The 20,003-nt window shown below is 44.5% G+C and overlaps 1 protein-coding gene across 7 annotated transcripts in view; it reads left to right on the forward strand.

Moving 5' to 3' along the window:
• caskin1 (CASK interacting protein 1) overlaps positions 1-20,003 on the forward strand; it is a 64,975-nt gene continuing 44,972 nt past the window's right edge. For 2 of the 7 annotated variants that reach the window (XM_029157734.3, XM_029157736.3), the window contains exon 1: positions 2-902. In XM_029157734.3, coding sequence (XP_029013567.1) covers positions 809-902 — 94 coding nt within the window. In that variant the 5' untranslated portion in view covers positions 2-808. Of the gene's footprint in view, positions 903-20,003 lie in introns of all 7 variants that reach the window. The other 5 variants (XM_029157733.3, XM_029157737.3, XM_029157738.3 and 2 more) reach the window with 5 other exon arrangements.

The raw sequence follows: 20,003 nt of genomic DNA on the forward strand, positions 1-20,003 counted from the left end.
AGAGATGAGAAGGGAGGCGGGAGAGCGCCGCGCTTCAGGTCCGCCCCCAAGTTGCAGCACGAGCCATTTAGCGGTACGAGCTGGGCCAGCTGTAGAGCGCGCGGGCGCGTGTACGTGCCCCCTCTCTACCCCCACGAGGAGAAAATCGCTACCAAATACAGACCCGAGCGCATGCGGAGCGATGGCTGCAGCGGGAGCAGCACTGGATTGTGTTTTTACGACGCAGAGCACGAGATATTAGCGGAATAACCTCGAGACGAACGGACACCGATCGCACCTTGTTTTTTAAAGCTCAGTCATTCGCACAGTGTCTAACGAGTGAGGCTACATCGTCTCGGTCCGGTACTCTGTGACGTTCGGTTAATCGTTGTTTTGAAGCGCGACTGCAAAGGAAACACATTCGGCGCTTGTCGTTATTACAAATGAGAAGCACGAGCAAACCGTAGGAACGATTTGCTTGCTTTCAAATCATCGCGCACGCGACGCCTGTGTGCTGTAACTGGAACTGAGAGCGGCCCAGCAGCCCCGGTGCCGTTTCCATCCAGCTGCGCTGCACTTCAAGCGGGGGAACCTGAGAGCATCTCTCCATCCCCTTCTCCCTGTCCGCCCCCCCTCTTCCCCCTCTCTGTGTCTCTTTTATCCCATCATACCACCACAGCTCGAGGGGGACTCCTCTGTAGTCGGGGATAACGGGGGAGGAGGGAGGCTGTTCGTGCCCGCGGTAGACGCACCCTCCGCGTGGTGAGGCTGTGCTGAAGCGCCGCTGTGTCGGAGGATGCTGCGGGAGTAGAGCGGCTCAAAGCATAAGATGGGGAAGGACCAAGAACTGCTGCAGGCGGTGAAGACCGAGGATCTGCTCACCGTGCAGAAGCTGCTGCAAAGGCCCCGGCCAGGGAAAGCAAGTAAGATATTCTATTCTATTCTATTCTATTCTATTCTATTCTATTCTATTCTATTCTATTCTATTGCATGTATAAGGCCTGACTGGTGATGTGTGTTCATGTATGTGTGTGTGATTGAGGAAGGTGAAAAGCTTAGAGCCGAGAGAGGGAGAGAGATTCAGAGAGGAGCGGTTTCTTGCATCAGGGTGTATTAGAGAAGATCAGTGGAGTGAGAGGAGACACAGACAGCACATATTGAGACCCCTGAGTGCACTGCAGCTGAGGGTGGAGGAGATGTGGGGAAAGAGAGTTGTGACCCTGTCTCATAAGTGAGAGATGACACTGGTGGCCTTGTGTTTGTTAGGGTTCAATGTCAAACACAACGCACACAGCGAGTGTTTGCATTTTATCCCATTTGTGTCTGTTCTGCTTCTGTGGCTTTCACTGCGTGTTTGTTTTCTGTAGGCGATGTACAGCCTTCAACAATGTTTCACGTCCACAACCCACTCTAATGTGTGGGCAATGCAGTACAGCCAGAGAGAGCTGCAGAATGATCCATGTGTAGAGGCTGGTAGCTGCCATACTGATGCTGATATGTAACGGTGATATAGTTGTTGAGGGGTAGGGGTGGAGTGAAGTCTTACGCATCTTACAGAAGGAATTACAATTTCAGCAGATGAGATTTAAAACATTACAGCCCAGTAATTAATTTTATAAAAGCATTGAATATATCACATATTTTTTAGGAGCTATATTAGCTTTTGACTTGCCCTTAATTGGCTCTGCTCATTATCCAATTGCTAAAATTGTTCCAGTTAGTCAGGTTTACAATATCAGACATGGTGCTCACACTAAACTCCACAGCAGGTGGATCTCATTTCAATAAAAGTATCCAGTATTACAAATAAGGGTCTTTTTTGTGTGTGGTGACTGCATAATGAGTTCTGTCTAAACTTGTTTACAGTGCAAAGAGTGAGAGTATCATTTATCTTCCAAATGTTTGTGTGGCTATAACCACAGTATTTCAGAGACCCACATGGGTGTTTCTGGTTATTCTGGGTAATCTCTGAGGCACCTATGCACGAGCTGGTCTAGTTGGATCTTTCACAATTGGCCTCAATTTTTTAAAACTAGGATTGAGGGTGGGAACGTTAGCAGAGAGAGTTGCACTAGTATGAATGAGTGTTTTCTTGTATGTATGTTAAGATTTGGGTAAGCATTTAAAAAGAGCAAAACATCAGTCTTGATTTTAACTTTGGTATGTACAACACTAACTATAGCACAGATGGCAAACCCCTCTCCGCAGGTATCTGTGAAGTACAGCTCATGGCCTCAAAACAGTTTGTGGCAATCAGTGGGGTGCAGTGACTGTAGACAGGCATGGAACCAGTCTGCAGGCTACAGCAGGAAACCCCTTTATTTAAAGACTTTAGTGCAAAAATACAGGCATCCACTGCCACCAAGAGAGACCAGCACATACAGGTAGTGCCCCAAAATAGTGGGCCCGACAGGAGTACATTATATACAAGGGCACAAAACAACCTTTAGGCTACACTGAAGTGCACTTCAACTGGAAGTTCCTTTCACAGTAATGTTTAGTGCGTCAAATGAAGAGAACACACTCCAGCAGATTTCTGAAGCCAGTGGCTCGCAGCAGTGTGCACCACATTTGAGCTAATCCTTAGTAGACTTCAATGCATAGAGATAGCAACTGAAGCAACCCAGAGGAATTACTGCTGCTGCTACAGTGCACTGCATATTTACAGTATGCACACTTATATAAATGTAACTCATCTCACATTCAGTTAGTGCATTTATAAATGTTAAAAACTTTTTAACATGAGTTCAGTTATCTTTTACAGTAAATAGGCTCATAATTGTTATATTCAGTGTGCAAAATAAGTACATTATCAAAACAGAATTCCTTTTGCATTCTGAAACAAAATGCTTCATTCTGTATCTATTATTTCATTTATTAATCAATAAAATTATATAAAAGAAATGTGCAAGCAGCTGAATAAATAAAATGCAAAAAATCTGAATAACAAGAAATAATTGTGACATTGTGTTTGCTGTGTGGGTGTAGATGAAGTGAGATCAAGAGAATAATAAGTGAATTTTTAACTGTAATAGAGCTAGAGATTTTCAAATGAGACTTTAATTACAGAGTTACTTTTGCTCTGAATAATCTCTGTGAATCCTACGAGCATCATTCAGACTGCTTGTTGAAAAGTCAAGGCTACTATAGGGGCTACTATAGAGGGACACAAGCCTCCACCACTCCTGAATAAATATTTTTCATCCACTGACCAGAACATTTAATAGTGCATCTGGAGTTTTACATGACACATGCAAATGAAATGTACATGCATCTTGAATTACAATAGGATAACTGTCTACCTCAGCTCAGCACTGCTTTAGTAGCTTCTCTTCAGAACCATATCAGTTGTGCAACTGGGAGCTCACCCCATCACAGAACCCACTTTGTGCAACACACATATTAATAAGCCTTATGTAATTTCGCTTGTGGATGTCAAAAGCAAAGAGCGATTGGGGGGGTGGACTGAAATGATGTTGGGTGCAGAGGGTTGTGGGCCGGTCCTGTCAGAAAAAACAAACAGGGCAGAAGGAGTAAGGAAATAATGACAGAGTGGAGCTGAGAGTCCCAGACAAACAGCAAGGAAGTCTACCACCAGGCTGATGTTAACACAGACCTGTTTGTCACCTAGCATCAAACACAGAGCTCACAGCTCATGTGTGTGTATGTGTGTGCGTGTGTGTCTGGTTTGTGGTGGTAATGGGTGGATGGGATGTGACCTGTATGTTTGTGCGAAGCCAGCCCTAGCAAAGGTTCTGCCCAGCTGTAACTCATTTACTCCTACTTGTCCAGACACACAGTCTGCACATATTCACCTGTATCACTCATGCACACACACAACCACACAACCAGACACGCACGCACGCCCGCACAACCGCCCGCACGCCCGCACGCACGCACGCACGCACGCACCCACCCACGCACGCACACATCTGGCTACGTCTGGAAAGAGCCATCATCAGTCAATCAACTTGTGTTTGTGTGTGTGTGTGTGTGTGTGTGTGTGTGTGTGTGTGTGTCAGTGTACACATGGAGCAAACCATGAGTGTGACCTGAGGTCTGTGTTTGTTAATGGGCTGCTTCAGTGTTCGCGCATCAGGGCGGTGGTGTAGCCCACCCTCTCTGTTTACTGCCATGAGAGACTGATAAATGCTTCCATCACCACGCCTGCCTCCTTCCTCTCCTGTCATTGAACTCAACTCCTGCTGCTGTCTCTCTCTCTCTCTCTCTCTCTCTCTCTCTCTCTCTCTCTTTCTCTCTGTGTGGACATTAAAGTGGTGTAGTGGTCAGGACCTAAGTTTGATTCCTGTGGGGAGTACTAAGTATTACAGTTTACTTCCAAAGATGTGAAGATTGTTAATTAAAGATTCTAAACTGGCTGTAGTTGTTGTGAGTCAGCTTCCAGACAGCCAGAGGGCACTCTGGCTCACGTGGCATTAAGGCCCTCTTGGTTGGTTCTTTGTTTTTTCATTTCCTGTCATGTCATGTCCTGTTATTAGGTTAATTAGAATCACCTGTTTTAGTAAGTATTTAAGTTTCTGGTTTGGGTACAGTCTTTGTTGGTGCATTACTCATTACTCGTTATGGGTTACTTGTTACGTGTTGCAGTGTCATTGTGCTCTTGTGCTCTGTCCAGGTTTGAGTGTTTGTTCACTGTTTGTGTTGGATACTGTTGTTTGCATGTTTTGTGTTTTAGTATGGCTACTTAGTTTCCTGCTCTGCAGTGATCTTTAGTTTACCTGTGAGTTGTATGTGTTAGTTTGCATTTTTGTTTCTGGCTTATCCTGCAGTCGCTGCGTCCTTAGTTTGTATTGTTCTCAGTCTGTATGTTCTATTTATTTATTAAATCACTTATTGTCAGTCCTGTCTGTGGGTCGTGCATTTGGGTCCTCCCTCCAGTTCAGTTTGTAGGCCATTGTAGTTTGTCTCCCCACTTAAGGAGCGTGTTTTAGAATCTCGTGAAGTCTAGTTTGACCCTCGCCCGTAACAGAATGCACCAACCATTTGGACCCAGCCGACCCTTTTCTTTTTGTTTTTCCCCGGTTAGTGTAGTGGAGCGCTACTGTAGGGGTAGTCTATGTTAGCACTATAGCTTGTCTTGTTTGTGAGGCTGTGTGTTTGTGTTCACTGGGTGCTTGTCTTATTTTCGTGCTTGTACAACTTGTTTAGTTTGTCTGTGTGTGTGTAACCAGTTCAAGTTCAGTGCCATGGATCCAGCAAGACCAGATCTGTCCCCACACTTTTTGATGCGCTACGGGGTCATATTGAAAGCAGCCACTGAAGCTCCTAGGCTGGAGGCCAGGTTAGTTGCAGTCGAGCTGCTGGATGACATTTTGTGGGAGGAACCCTGGTTGTTTGAGTTCCCGGGTGTGGCAAAGCTGTGGGTGGAGGTGGGTGCGATGCGCGATGAGCTACAACGCGCACTACTTCGCCCCCCTCTTCCAGACTCGGAGGTTCGTTTTTGTACCGGGTCCTCAGACTTCCATGGACAGTCGCTCATCTCCAGCTCGTGGGTTGGCGCAAAGATGGGCGTCCCTGATTCGGCTCGCACAACGAACTTCACTGCGTCTGTTGCACAGCCCCCGAGACGTCAGCGTTCAAGGCGGAAGACGCTGCGCTCGACGAGACAGCAATGGAGGGCTGCTGTTCTCGCTCCTCCAGACCGGCACTTGGAGGACCAAGTGTCGGAGCCCGCTGGCCGTCGGCCGGCAACCGTGTCAGCGGGAGACCCTCTTACCCAGCGCTCTTGGGAGGGAGCACTGGATGGGGAGTCACAGCGTGAGGATGCCGCTGTTCAGACTCCTACACCTGCACCAAGGCACTTCAAGGAGGAAGCGTCGACGTGTGCAGATCAGCAGTTCACTACTGATGTGCCAACTCCACAGCCCCAGCGTTTGGAGGAGACGCAGGGCGTGGAAATACAGCGGGGCAGTCCCGTTGCACAACATCTGGTTCTGGTTTCGGCCCCTCGGCGTGGAACGTTAACGCCGCAGCCGAACTTCCCAGTACCTGCACCATGGTGCCATAAGGTGGTGGCGCCGTTCAGTGCGATCCAGCGCAACAGCACATCAGCTGTTGCCTTCACCTCGTTGTGTTGGGTTCCGGCTCCACGTCTGGTTTCGTCTCCGGTTCCGGCTCCACGTCTGGTTTCGTCTCTGGCTCTGGTTCCGGCTCCACGTCTGCCCTCCAAGAAGGGCGCTTCTCTGAGGGTGGGGCTGCTTCTTGTTTCCCAGATGGCAGCACGGCGTGAGGTTCCTGTCGCCAAGCCAAGTTTGACCCTTGAGGTTCCTGGTGGTCCAGTGGAGGCCACGTTTCGTTGCGGTGGTCCAAGGAGGACGCCCCTGGTTCCTGTTCGTTGCGGTGGTCCATGGAGGACGCCCCTGGTTCCTGTTCGTCGCGGTGGTCCATGGAGGACGCCCTGGTTCCTGTTCGTCGCGGTGGTCCATGGAGGACGCCGCTGGTTCCTGTTCGTCGCGGTGGTCCAAGGAGGACGCCGCTGGTTCCTGTTCGTCGCGGTGGTCCATGGAGGACGCCCCTGGTTCCTGTTCGTCGCGGTGGTCCATGGAGGACGCCCCTGGTTCCTGTTCGTCGCGGTGGTCCATGGAGGACGCCCCTGGTTCCTGTTCGTCGCGGTGGTCCATGGAGGACGCCGCTGGTTCCTGTTCGTCGCGGTGGTCCATGGAGGACGCCCCTGGTTCCTGTTCGTCGCGGTGGTCCATGGAGGACGCCGCTGGTTCCTGTTCGTCGCGGTGGTCCATGGAGGACGCCGCTGGTTCCTGTTCGTCGCGGTGGTCCATGGAAGACGCCGCTGGTTCCTGTTCGTCGCGGTGGTCCAAGGAGGACGCCGCTGGTTCCCGTTTGTCGTCGCGGTGGTCCAGGGAGGACGCCGCTGGTTCCCGTTTGTCGTCGCGGTGGTCCAGGGAGGACGCCGCTGGTTCCCGTTTGTCGTCGCGGTGATCCAGGGAGGACGCCGCTGGTTCCCGTTTGTCGTCGCGGTGATCCAGGGAGGACGCCGCTGGTTCCCGTTTGTCGTCGCGGTGGTCCAGGGAGGACGCCGCTGGTTCCCGTTTGTCGTCGCGGTGGTCCAGGGAGGACGCCGCTGGTTCCCGTTTGTCGTCGCGGTGGTCCAGGGAGGACGCCGCTGGTTCCCGTTTGTCGTCGCGGTGGTCCAGGGAGGACGCCGCTGGTTCCCGTTTGTCGTCGCGGTGGTCCAGGGAGGACGCCGCTGGTTCCCGTTTGTCGTCGCGGTGGTCCAGGGAGGACGCCGCTGGTTCCCGTTTGTCGTCGCGGTGGTCCACAAGGGGCCTTAGGGCTCATGGGGGCTATGCCACCGGACTGGTTGCCTTGCCGCCATAATCACCCGCTGCTACGCTGGCTCTGCCTCTACCGTCGACGCCCAACCAGGGAGCTGGGCCCGTGTTCAGGGGCACCAGGAGTGCCAGTTGACTCCCAGCGGCTGCTGGGTTGGACCCTGCCTCGTTGGCACCCACCATGAGACTGGTGGAGGACTCGTTATTTGTGGACTACCTTAGTTTGTTTTGGGACTTGTTTGACTATTGGGAGTTACGTTAGTGGGGTTATGTTTTGATCAAACAAGTGTACAAAACAAGTGGTTTTGTTTGTCCCGCCTCCTCGCCTCCCTCCGCCCGCCCGGCTCGTCTGGTTCGTGCAAGTTTGCCGTCTGGGAGCCGGCTTTGAGAGGGGGGCTCTGTTGTGAGTCAGCTTCCAGACAGCCAGAGGGCACTCTGGCTCACGTGGCATTAAGGCCCTCTTGGTTGGTTCTTTGTTTTTTCATTTCCTGTCATGTCCTGTTATTAGGTTAATTAGAATCACCTGTTTTAGTAAGTATTTAAGTTTCTGGTTTGGGTACAGTCTTTGTTGGTGCATTACTCGTTACTCGTTACGTGTTACTTGTTACTGGTTATGGGTTACTTGTTACGTGTTGCAGTGTCATCGTGCTCTTGTGCTCTGTCCAGGTTTAAGTGTTTGTTCACTGTTTGTGTTGGATACTGTTGTTTGCTTGTTTTGTGTTTTAGTATGGCTACTTAGTTTCCTGCTCTGCAGTGATCTTTTGTTTTACCTGTGAGTTATATGTGTTAGTTTGCATTTTTGTTTCTGGCTTATCCTGCAGTCACAGCGTCCTTAGTTTGTATTGTTCTCAGTCTGTATGTTCTATTTATTTATTAAATCACTTATTGTCAGTCCTGTCTGTGGGTCGTGCATTTGGGTCCTCCCTCCAGTTCAGTTTGTAGGCCATTGTAGTTTGTCTCCCCGCTTAAGGAGCGTGTTTTAGAATCTCGTGAAGTCTAGTTTGACCCTCGCCCGTAACAGTAGTTATGAGACTGAGTGGCTGAGGGATCATACCTAAAATGAAATGAAACCCATAAATTAGCTTAGCATTTCCATGTAAAAAACAATACAAAAATATTTGTATTGAGGTTCTTCTAAAAAGTATGCCTTTAAATGTATTTTAAAACATTTAAAAAGACAAAGGGGTGCTTGCTTAATGAACTTGATGAAACATAGAATAGTAGAAAAAGAAAAAATTTATTTTACGTATTTTGAGAGTTTAGTTCCCTAAACTAAAGTAAATTAACTAACATCTTTCTGTGGTCACGTCTATTGTACATCTATTCTATACAAGTAATGTTTGGCTGATTCTGCATTTACTCATTTGGACACATGTACTAACATCTCCAGTTGTTTTGCATTAACTATTATCTTGAAGTTGTTTCATGAGGGTCTTTCTTCCATTTCCCTCCAAACATCATCACTCCCGTCTCCTGCTGTCTGCGTGTTTGAATTACAGAACAGATGGGGAAAAGAGAGAGAGAGAGAGAGGTAGAGGGACATTTTTGCTTTGAGGAAGATGTAATGTTAAGGCAGGAAAGAGAAAAAGGAGATACGGAGCGATAGCTTGCTCAGTGATGAAAGACTGAAAATGATGAAATTAAGGAAAAGGGAACATTGTGACGAAATGGAGGGAGCACAGTGTTAGCCCCACCTCACCGTTATTCAGATAGTTGACTGCTGTGCACACCCACCCGCATGCACACACACTTACTCATCTGCACAATGTGCTGCACCAAAAATAACATCCACATAGTCTAATGGGTCAGTGGCAAGTTCAGGGACAAGATGAGGTCAGGAGATGAGAGCGAGGGAAGGGTTTATCTCTAAAGGAAGGAAAGGAAAATAAAAACAAAGGAAAAGCCATGGAAGTCTGACAGAGACTGACAGAATAGAAAAGTGCAGAAAAAGCAGACAATGACAAATCAGAGAGAATGACAGAGCAGAGGAAACAGCAGAAGGAACGAAACAGGAGGTGGAAGGGAAGGTAAACAGTGAGATGAAGAAGCAAAGAAAGGGAAATTAAAGGCAGAGGCGATGAGAAAGGAGAACAGCATAGCAATGGGACAGAAATAAAGCAGTGCCACATATTCTATTCTATTCTATTCTACTATAATGTCTAGTCTAATCTAGTCTAGTCTAGTCTAGTGTTGCTTTGCTATAGACTTGTTATAGACTCTGGACAGATTTCCCCTTTTTATCCTGTATCACAATGTGTGATGGGATTGGTGGGCATGGGGGAGTAAGAGGTTTAGTTCTGATATAAAGACAAGCTACAAAGTGGGGGCAGGGGGAGACCCTTTTCCTCTGATTATTAAGATTATATTAAGCATCTACCGTGCTGGCTTATACACACAGTCACACAATAACACAGTCACAGTTCTCCCCCACCATCATCACAGGACTGGCACAGAGAGGTACAGACTGAGGGGATTTACATGATCTGTGTGTGTGTGCTGTGTGTGTGTGTTTGTGTGTGTGTGTGTGTGTGTGTGTGTGTGTGTGTCATAATGGTATAATAAAAGTTGTCACTTTTAAATACAGACACACACACTGGATCTCAGCTGTACAGGAAATGACAGCTGAGCCATGTCATTGGAGAATCTTTAGCGCATACAGCAGCTGCATGCACCTTTGCAACTAACACACACCTACATATTACTGTAGGCAGGTGTGTGTTAGTTAGTGTAAATGTGTGTATCGGTGTGTGTTAGCTGTTGCACAGTGTGACTGTGCTACTTCATAACCCCTTAGGATGTTTCCGCTGTGAATTGAAAACACTGAGTGTGTTGTTACTGCTTCAAATTAATGTTTGAGAAGCCAATAAAGACGGGAAATGATGCATTTCTTAAGGCTCACGTCTTAAACTAAAACTAACATGGTCTGGACATGGCTTCACTGTACTCCACAGGAGCTCTACCCTTTACATTCTGCCTACACCCACAGAGAATACATTTAGCACAGCCTCCAGATCTGAATGAATGCCGGTGCTCTCTATCTGAGTGGCCACTAAAAACAGGGCTGTTACACAGTTTGGGTTCAGGCTTAGGGCTTGGGAAAATGTGTTGTACACTGACACACCCTTAGGTCTATGACATGGATGGGAATATTTAGTAAGTTGCAGTTGCTATGATAAATACAGCACAAACGTTTGTAAAAGTCCACTATATACTATAGAGTGTATACTACTGTAAGGATGCTCAAATTGCCACACAAGAACACAGAACAAGACAGATAATCTCTGGATCAAAATCCACAAGCCTGATATGAATCAGGTTTAGCACAACATGTGCAGATTCCACAGTAATATGAAAAAGTACAAGCTTGTTTACAAAACGTACACTGAGTTTGGACAGGTTCAGATGGAAGGAGGATCAGCATCCTGTATTTAATTTAATCATTTGAGGTAATGACTGCTACTAGCCCTGATTCCAACTCAAGAGGACCCCTGCCTTTAGCGGCGTCCAAATGCATGCAGATTACTGGAGACTCTGAATTGCCTGTAGAGGTAATTGGTAGTCTTTCTTGTGTGGCTCTCGTGCTTAAGTGACAGCTGGGATAGGCTCAAGAAAATAATGTTGGGAAGGTACTGTTTTCTCATTCAAGACAAGACTGTCTGCTTTCCTTCCAAGGAACAATTCACCTGGCTGGTCCAGTTGAATTGAACATTAGCAGGGCAGTAATAATATTTATGGACAGTGGTGCATTCCTTCTTGCAACTCTGCTCAGTGTTGTGAGCAGGCTTTAATTATCTGTATGTGAGACTCTGGATTTTTGTAACCCTCAATTATTACTCTTCTTGCTCTTGGTTAATCACCTTAATTTAAGCAATGACACATGTCAATTAACCTGTATTAATACGATCAGATAGACTCACATTAAACTCACATTTGATTGCCATCAAACTTGAGTTTCTCATTCAGGTGATTAAATAATTGTGAAGCTTCACAGTTTTGCCAAAAGCATATACTTCTGAACCACAGTATAAATGAACCCCCATGAACAAACAAACCTCCGGGAGAAAACTAAAAACAAACTGCGAAAAATAAAATACTTCCCCAGTACTTATCAGTTCTACTTCCAGGGACCAAGCATAGGAATTCACAAGCACTAGTGGATTCAGTATAATTCAAATTGCTGCAACAATTTACCTGCACCCATGATCACATCTGCTCACTTGCTATTCTTGTATATCTATATATTTGTAGAGAGAGAGAGACAAAGAAAGAAAGAGATTTGTACACATAGGGCTAAACAGCTGATGAAATTAGGTCAGGTGAGTGAGTTTGTGTCCATTCTGGGTTCTACCAGTTATTAGTATTATAATTTTCACTAATTTAGACCGGAATGCACAATAATGCTGCGGAGTAGTCAAGTATGGCCAGTTTAGTAAATACTGTCAAGTTAATCTGGTTCGCTGATTCTCTTATAATGTGGATAGTTTTTAAAAATTTGGGTTTTCCTTCAACTTGTTTGATTCAAGAATTATGGGATGATTTTATGTCACAAAGCCAGTAAAGTGAAATATGTCGTTTCTTATGAGGAAAAAAACAAGAGAACTGGTTCAGCTAACAGTTGTGTTCAGAGTCAACGATGTCCTCCAGCATCCCAGACATTTATTGTATAGTAGATCTACAACTAATTACAAAACAAAACAAAACAAACAACAAGCACTCAGTCAGTGTTATAGTCTTGCAGTAGCATTACCAATGTCATCATTATAAGCATATTCCTTCAATCTTGTGTTGTTTGGTTTTAGAAAGGGTTAGAGTTACATTCACAAAATGCCAAATGTTTTTTTTTACCCAGTCCCCAAACTGTTGCCATGACACATGGATTTGTAAAGTGATTATCTTATACTTGAGCTGTGTGCTTCCACCTCCTCTGTAGAAGGTATGTGTCCATTACTGCTCCTGTACGCAGTAACATCACCTTCTGGTGTAACAAAATATCTGCACAACCGCATTTTTGATAACGTGTGTGCATGTGTGAGTGCTTGTGTGCGTCCTCATGCAAAGACTGTGACCAAAGACCAGAAGGGACTGGCCAGCAGAACAGATGTTGAGTCTGTGTGTGCGTGCGTGTGTATATGTACCCTATTACATTGGCCAGTGCATGTGCGAGCCACTGGTTGCACAGATGTTGATATTGGATTCCTGCCACAACAGTAGCAGATTTGCAAAATATGCCTAAAATGTGCCTGGAACGCAAATACTTTGCATTTGTGTTTGTTGTGTTGCACAAAATGACATGTGTTGATTCCTTACTCCTAAGAAACCTCAGATTTTGTTATGAAATATTTTAAATTTTAAATAAATTTTATTAAAAGTCAGTGCTGACAGTGAACTCTCTCTCTCTGCCTCCTTAACCTTTGTTCAGTCACTTTAAAAGATGTCATGCACTGAGCATTACAAGTGTCCCATGCCGCATTATCATTGTGGGGTCTTAGTAACAAGTCCTCAGAGCAACAACCTGGTGCACGTGTGCTAGTTAAAGCTGTTGCTACAGCTTGAAGATATGTAAGCCTTGAAGCATGTCTGTGGAAACAGCTGCAAATCTTAATAATTGTTGAGAGGATAGTAGACAACCGGAGACAACGGTGTCTATGATGAACAAAACATCTGTATTTGCAAGGAACCGCGTTAGAGCTAAGACTGTTCTGCATCTACCATTTCAAACATTTATAGAACCAATTCCTTTTGTCTGTAATTAGTTTGCTTAGGTTTTTGAGTAAGGCGAACGCTGCAGGTGCACCAGAGCTGCCAGCTTCATAGCTTAGCATGGGGCTGAGCTGAAGCTCTTCCTGTCACGTAACTCATCAATATTTCACCGTTTTCTTTGGCTTCTCAACTGCCTGAGTGATACATGTATACAAATTAGACCTCTCTCTAGAAGGCTTGAACCGTTTTAAAATACATTACATTACATTACATTATACATTAAATAAATTTCTGAACTCGTGACTTTAGGTTTTACCCCAGGAACAGCTGGGGTAACCTGAGTTCCCTAGTGTCAATGTGAGGCCTGCAGCATTTGGAAAATGGGAAAGAAGAAGAAAATCTCAACAGGCAGAATAAAGTGTCATGTTCAGAATGGGACCTTGCCCTTTGTGTGTTACATCCTCATCCTTACATTGAAACACCTTTTGCTTGCTAGAGGTAGACACACCAAGGCAATGTAGAGCAAAAAGGCACTCTATTGCCATGCCTCACGTCGCACAAACTCTAACCTGTAAATGTTCAGGCAGATTTGATATCAGCAGATTTCACCTGCAGCCAACCAAAAGAGCCTCTCTCACTCTTTGGGGAGTGGGACAGAGTTATCAGAGCTGATGCAAAAATCTGCAGACATTGATTCTTTACATAATGTCTTGACTCTTCATGACTCATCAATCAGGTTTAATTAATCCTTCTAAGATATAAGCCTGAAGTTAATAAAATGAAATAAACATGAGACAGACTAAATGCGTGTTTATGTCTCTGATTGACTTTGATTAATCATGAGAAAACGGGCAGCTGACAGGTAATTTAATCTAAATGCTACGCTAAGAACCATGTCTTGTTGCATATGGGGGTACATTTACATTTATTAGTACAGTTACACAGATCATAAATTCCCAGAGGCTCTGTCCTTTGCACTGTTTTCTCTCTGTGCAACCCCTCACACCATCGCCCCATCAACCCCCAACCCTGTGTCTCTGCCTGCTCAATGAATCAGTCTGGTTGGCAGCGTGCTGCTGTCAGGAGCTGGTGAGGGTGATTAGTCATGTCAAACTGGGCCAGAAACTGGATTTCCTGAGCCGACAGAAGGAAATAAAGGATTCTAGAAGATTCTACCAAAGCAACAGCTGCCTTCTTGTTATTTCTCTTTTTCGTTTTGTTTACCTGTTTTAACTGAATGACAGTTTGGAAGAGGAACAGGAACAGAAGTTAGAGAAAGGACTGACATAATCTAAAACTTACTAGGCCTGTTCAACTTAGTGACTGCAGCCAGACTGACAAAGTGAGGAGCCAAAAGCACGACCCACAAGACCGAAACAGATCAAATCGAATAAAAGATAATAAATACAAACAGAGTGAAACTGAGGACGGGAAAAATCACTGCACTGCTGGACAATAGCTCAAACATAAAAGTATGAAATAAAAATCACTGTCTTGCAGGACAAATTATGCATAAACTAAAAAATACCAACAAATCAAGTGGAAATATACAAATATCTAACCAAAGATAGAGATGACATGAACAAAGGTAAGAGGGAACAAACAAAATACATACCAAACAGCTAAGTAAACTAATGAAGTAACATATAAGTAAATGCTCCAGATAAGCAAAGTAACAGGTAACAATGCATACTACAGTACGTAACTACTTAGATATGGAGACCAGGTATTAGTGGTGACAATAATGACCAGACAGGGACAAGACAAACACAACAGCGCCTCTGAAGGCTGGAGGACAGAACTGTAACAGTGTGGCTTTGTGTTTTTTTGCTTTTAAGGTAAAAAAGTAAGACTGATAATCACTGTGTGTTTATATGGTATCACACAACGTGCATGTTGTGTTATGTCAACTCTTCTGATACCACTGCTACAGCAGGTTTTTTACGCACGGCTGTTTTGCAGCACATTAACCAATCAAAGAGAAGCAGTGAATGTCCACCAGCCAATGAGAAGCATTGTTTGTATGATCTGTTGGTTGTATGCAGCTGTATAACACATGGCGAACATGTGGTTTGGCCCTACACGCTCGTGTTTGTGGTGAGCGTGTGTGTGTGTGTGTGTGTGTGTGTGTGTGTGTGTGTGTGTGTGTGTGTGTGTGTGTGTGTGTGTGTGTGGCGCTAAACCCGACGTGGTCCCGCCCGATCTGGTATCAATTTTATTTCACTTTTTTTCTATTCCTCCCCCATCTCTTCTTATCACATCTTTCCTCACTTCCCTTCTCTGCTTTCTCTTCTTCGTGTTGCTGGAACCATCGCCATGGCAACTATAACAGCACTCGCCAGGAAATTTCTGGCTCACCATTGGCTGTTCTACTTCAGCTCTACAGGGTCCAGTTAGATGCCTTAGTGTGTGTGTGTTTGTTAGTATGGGATTACATTGTAATCTGACAATATGGATTGACAGCAGACCTACTGTCCGCTGGCTATTATGCACTGAGTAGCTGTTGTTTGTCCTCTCTTGTTTTCCTTTCTCCCCAGCATTTCCATCCATCACCTCTCTTTCCATCTTTTTCTGCTCTTCTGATTTTCTTCGATTCTAAATGTTCTTCTTCCCCTTTTCTCTTTAATCCCCAATTAAATTCTTTATTTGTCCCAAACCCTCTTCACATCTCTCTCTTCCTTTCTGTCCTTCATTCTTCTAATCTCTGCATCCATCATCTTTCCCTTTCTTTCTTCCTCCCTCGCTTCTGTCCCAATGTCTCACTCTGTTTTTCCCTTCACTATGCTCATCTGCCTTTTTCAGTCCATTCATCCAAATTGTTCCCCAAACCCCTTTTGGACTAGGTAACACAAATTCCCATGCACATGCTTCTTCCAAATCACTCTTGATCTTACTTTTTCCTGGATCATCTCTTTTGCCATTCTTTCTTTCTTTCTTTCATCCACGTCCATCCATTTCACAGCCCACTGGGGGACTCTCGGCCCCCTGCGCATGCTACTATGGTCGCAGGGCAAACTGCCAACACAGGGGGGATGGTATGTCGAGGGCATATTTTCTTCAGTTCAGTCTATATGCAAAACTGAGTTATAAAGTTATGCATTTGTTCTTTTATTAATTACATCATTTAAATGAGTTTGTTTAGACTTGCAGCAGAAGTCCAAATATCCAACATTTTATATGCTGCAATTCTAAAAATTTGCAATGGTATTATTTCATTTTAAACAAATTTTCTTTTTTGTGAAGGAGCACATGACGTATGAGCAGGTAAAGGTGAGAAGCAAAGCAAAAGTGTTGACTTTCATCTTTAGTAATGAGCTTTGGGGAGTGACCCCTGAAGAGAGTCCAGATAGAAGCAGCTGAGGTCAAGAGGCTTACTCGGATTGAAAATTGAGAACTTGAGTCACTCTTTGTTTCATTGAGAGGGTCTAGGTAAGACATGTTGGATAAAGATGCAGGTTCTATAAATCTATTTTACTGCAGTTTTATAGTTCTTTATAAAACTGCCAAGCCTAGCGTAACAATTTGTTATTTAAGCTGCAATAAAGTTAGAATCAAGAACCTGTTTATGCCAGTTATGCAAAAGGATCAGTTCTTTACCATACAGGTCTAGATTAATATTAAAAATGGTATGAATAATTTATATATTATAGGACAGTTAAAACATGTGATGCCAGCATGCAAGTGCAAGTGACTGTACCCTCATAGTTTCATCTATCCAATATCTGAACCTATCTTTGCAGGAGTTGCTACCATAGGACCTGGAGTCAATTAAACCAGTGTCTTTGAGGGAAAGTACATTCTGTGTGTCTACTCCAGACGCCTGCCACTTTTGCACCCAATGCCCACGGTAAAATGATCTGTTGTATGGAGAAGGGAGATCAGTAAATCAGCTCTTCAGACAGTAGCTGTATACTCAGGTACAATAGGGCTGTTGTTCTCTGTATAACTCTACCACACACACACACACACACACACACACACACACACACACACACACACACACACACACACACACACACACACACACACACATGGTTTCAGTCATTCACATTGTGACACAGTAGCAGTGCATCTGGTTTCCCAACTAGATCACGTTGGTTCAATCACTGCACTGCAATTATAAATATTAATTAAATAAATTTTCATAAAAAACTACTTTTCTTAATTTTATAACTGCCTAATTAAGATGTGAAAATAACTTCAAATGTCTTTTAACATTTTCTCTGTGCTCACGATATAGTTAAGTTCAATAAACTGTACAGTACTAATAACGGATAATGCATAAGAAAGACCCACATAGTGGGTCTGACAGTGAAAACTTACATTTCCTATAAAGTTAACTTGTTTCTTAATTCCACTAGCTCCTGACATAAACATCTTGGTCTGGTGCGGTGGGTAGCACTGCCGCCTCACAGCTTGAAGGTTCTGAGTTCGATTCCTGGGGGCGGGCCTCTTTGCACGTTCTCCCCGTTGGGTTCTCTCCGGGTTCCCCAGCTTCCTCCCGCAGTCCAAAGACGTGGATTAGGTTCATTGGACTCTCTCCATTGCCCGTAGGTGTGAGTGTGTGAATGGTTGTCTGTCTATGTGTTGCCCTGCATGGACTGGCGACCCATCCAGGGTGTACCTCTCACCCATAGTCAGCTGGGTTAGGCTCCAGCACCCCTGTGACCCCGCATTAGGGAGTAAGCGGTTTAGAAAATGGATGGATGGAGGTATGTTGGCCAGCTGACACAACATTATCTAAAATGTGGAATTCAAAAGATTTGTCCTCTAAAAAGCATTTTTTACAGTGTATCCCATTGCCACTACTCTTTACCAATCCCTTCAAGTGTTACGTTCTGCTTCATCATCCAACATGTACTAACTGAAATGATTGTCCCCTGGAAGACCTCAACGAGAAACACCAACCGCGGCTCGTAATTGTTTCACTCACCGTGTAACTACATCTGAGGGTTAATTTATTGTAGTAAATGAAGTGGCTGCTGCTGACGCTGCATCATATCAGTTTTCTACATGCTTCAGAAGACTTCACATTCTCCACCAACCCCTTCTCTCCACTCCTCCACTCTCCTCCACTAGAAATATGAATGTCCTTACCAAGATATTTCATGTCCTTTAACTTTACATTAGTATTACATACAATGCCTATTAGCACAATGCCTATTAAGAATGCTGTCAAACCCTGCCCAAACTAAGAGGTTGTGTTGTCATTATCATAGTTTTTTTATATTCATGAACATCCACATTTTAAAGTTTCAATAAAAGCTAAAGTAAAATGTAGAGTATGTTTATATTAAGGTCTGTTGGACCAGCCTTAGATCAGTAAGGCTCGGTGGTTCTGTGTCTGTGGGACTGGCTTCCTGTGATTGTAAACCTATCCTATTCTGTGTAATGCAATGATGACTGCTGGGCACAGGAAGCCCTGCCCACCATACCATTTTACTTTATTTACCGAGTGAGGATCCTGAGGAACCTTTTTGCCTTATTACTTATTACTTGATTGTGCTGAGATAAACATACCTGTATATAAATTTTAATAAACTGCCCTTACCTCTCAGTAAATTAGTGGTAACATTGGAACCAAGGTGTAGGTAGAGAGGAAGACAAATTTCCTACAAATGAATGGCACATGACGGAAGTATTTGCTTTTAATAACTTCATGCTTTCCTACAGTACATGTATGAAGAGCTGAATTAATTTGGTCCTGATAACAAGTGCCAAGACACTTTCTGTGCTTGGGCATAACGCTATTATGAACACCCAAAACAGAGAGGAGATCTGCAGTTTACTTAGTACTGTACTGTAGGTGAACACTGATTTTAAATTGAACAACAATGTTAGAGGTTTGTCGTCCTTACAAACACAGAATAAAGAAACTTATTTAACCAAACATTTTGAGATCAGCAGCGGCTTGAGACAGATTGACTCCCTCTGCCCTGAGCCCTAGGCACTGCCAGTGCTGTGTCTGTACCACAACAGGATCACTGTAAACACAGTAAATGCCGTTTTTACATTACCCAAGATGGATGGATGACTACATACAAGTGGATGAAATACATTGGGCACTGACAGACATCCCATATATCTCTACGTAGCACGGGTGTGTGAAGGGGCTGGACTGTAAAAGTCTGCTTTCCCGTGACCTGCAGCCACTTGCCTTTATTTGATAGCTTGACAATGGCCATCAATGTGCTCCACGGTGCCTTTTACTCATCTCTTACCATGATACTACGTTGATGCCGTTTTTCTGCTGCTGTTAAGCTTTTGTCAATAAAACGCTACACAGATGTGTCATTTTGAAAGCCTGTAGTCACTGGCCAGAGTCTCGCCGCATTGGGTTTACTTGACAAAACAGAGCAGCATCACGCTGCTAACCACACCAGTGTGATAACTAAATGTTGTACTTTAGACAGTGAAATACAGTGAGAGTCTGGTCGATTTGGGCTTTCAAGGGCTGCTTCTGATATTTTTAGTTTGAAACTTCACCTAATAGGGCACAGTTCACAGTTTATCAGTGCACATTGCTTTTTCAGTGTGTATGAGAATGTCAGTCTCCTTAGTGTTCAATCTAGTTTTCCCTAATAATAACTCCCTTATCACGAGCTAATAACATTAAATACTACATATAACAGCTACATTACTGTATAGGATCAATGTTTAGTCTATCAGTGAGAACACTTGAATCTCCTATTCTGCTCTGCTGCCATCAGGACGTTCTCCCTCTTTTCATTCCTTCAATCTTAATCTGTCCATTTGTGTCCGTGTTTCCCAGCATTGAGACAGAAATAGCCTTGTGTGTACCAGTCATGCACTAGAGTCGATCCATACCAGGTCCTTGCTGTGTTTGTGACCACAGTGCACAGATATACACACATACTGTACACATCAGTTAGATTGTCTCTTTGGGCATTCTCTATTAGGAGAAGAGAGAAGGATGCACCATTCTGCTCATCAAAGCCTTCTCAAGCTTAGTCCTCCTCTTTCTCTCACTTCATCATTTCTGTTAATTTTAAC

Source organism: Betta splendens, chromosome 8 (assembly GCF_900634795.4).
Source record: "Betta splendens chromosome 8, fBetSpl5.4, whole genome shotgun sequence".
Classification (NCBI taxonomy): Eukaryota; Metazoa; Chordata; class Actinopteri; order Anabantiformes; family Osphronemidae; genus Betta; species Betta splendens.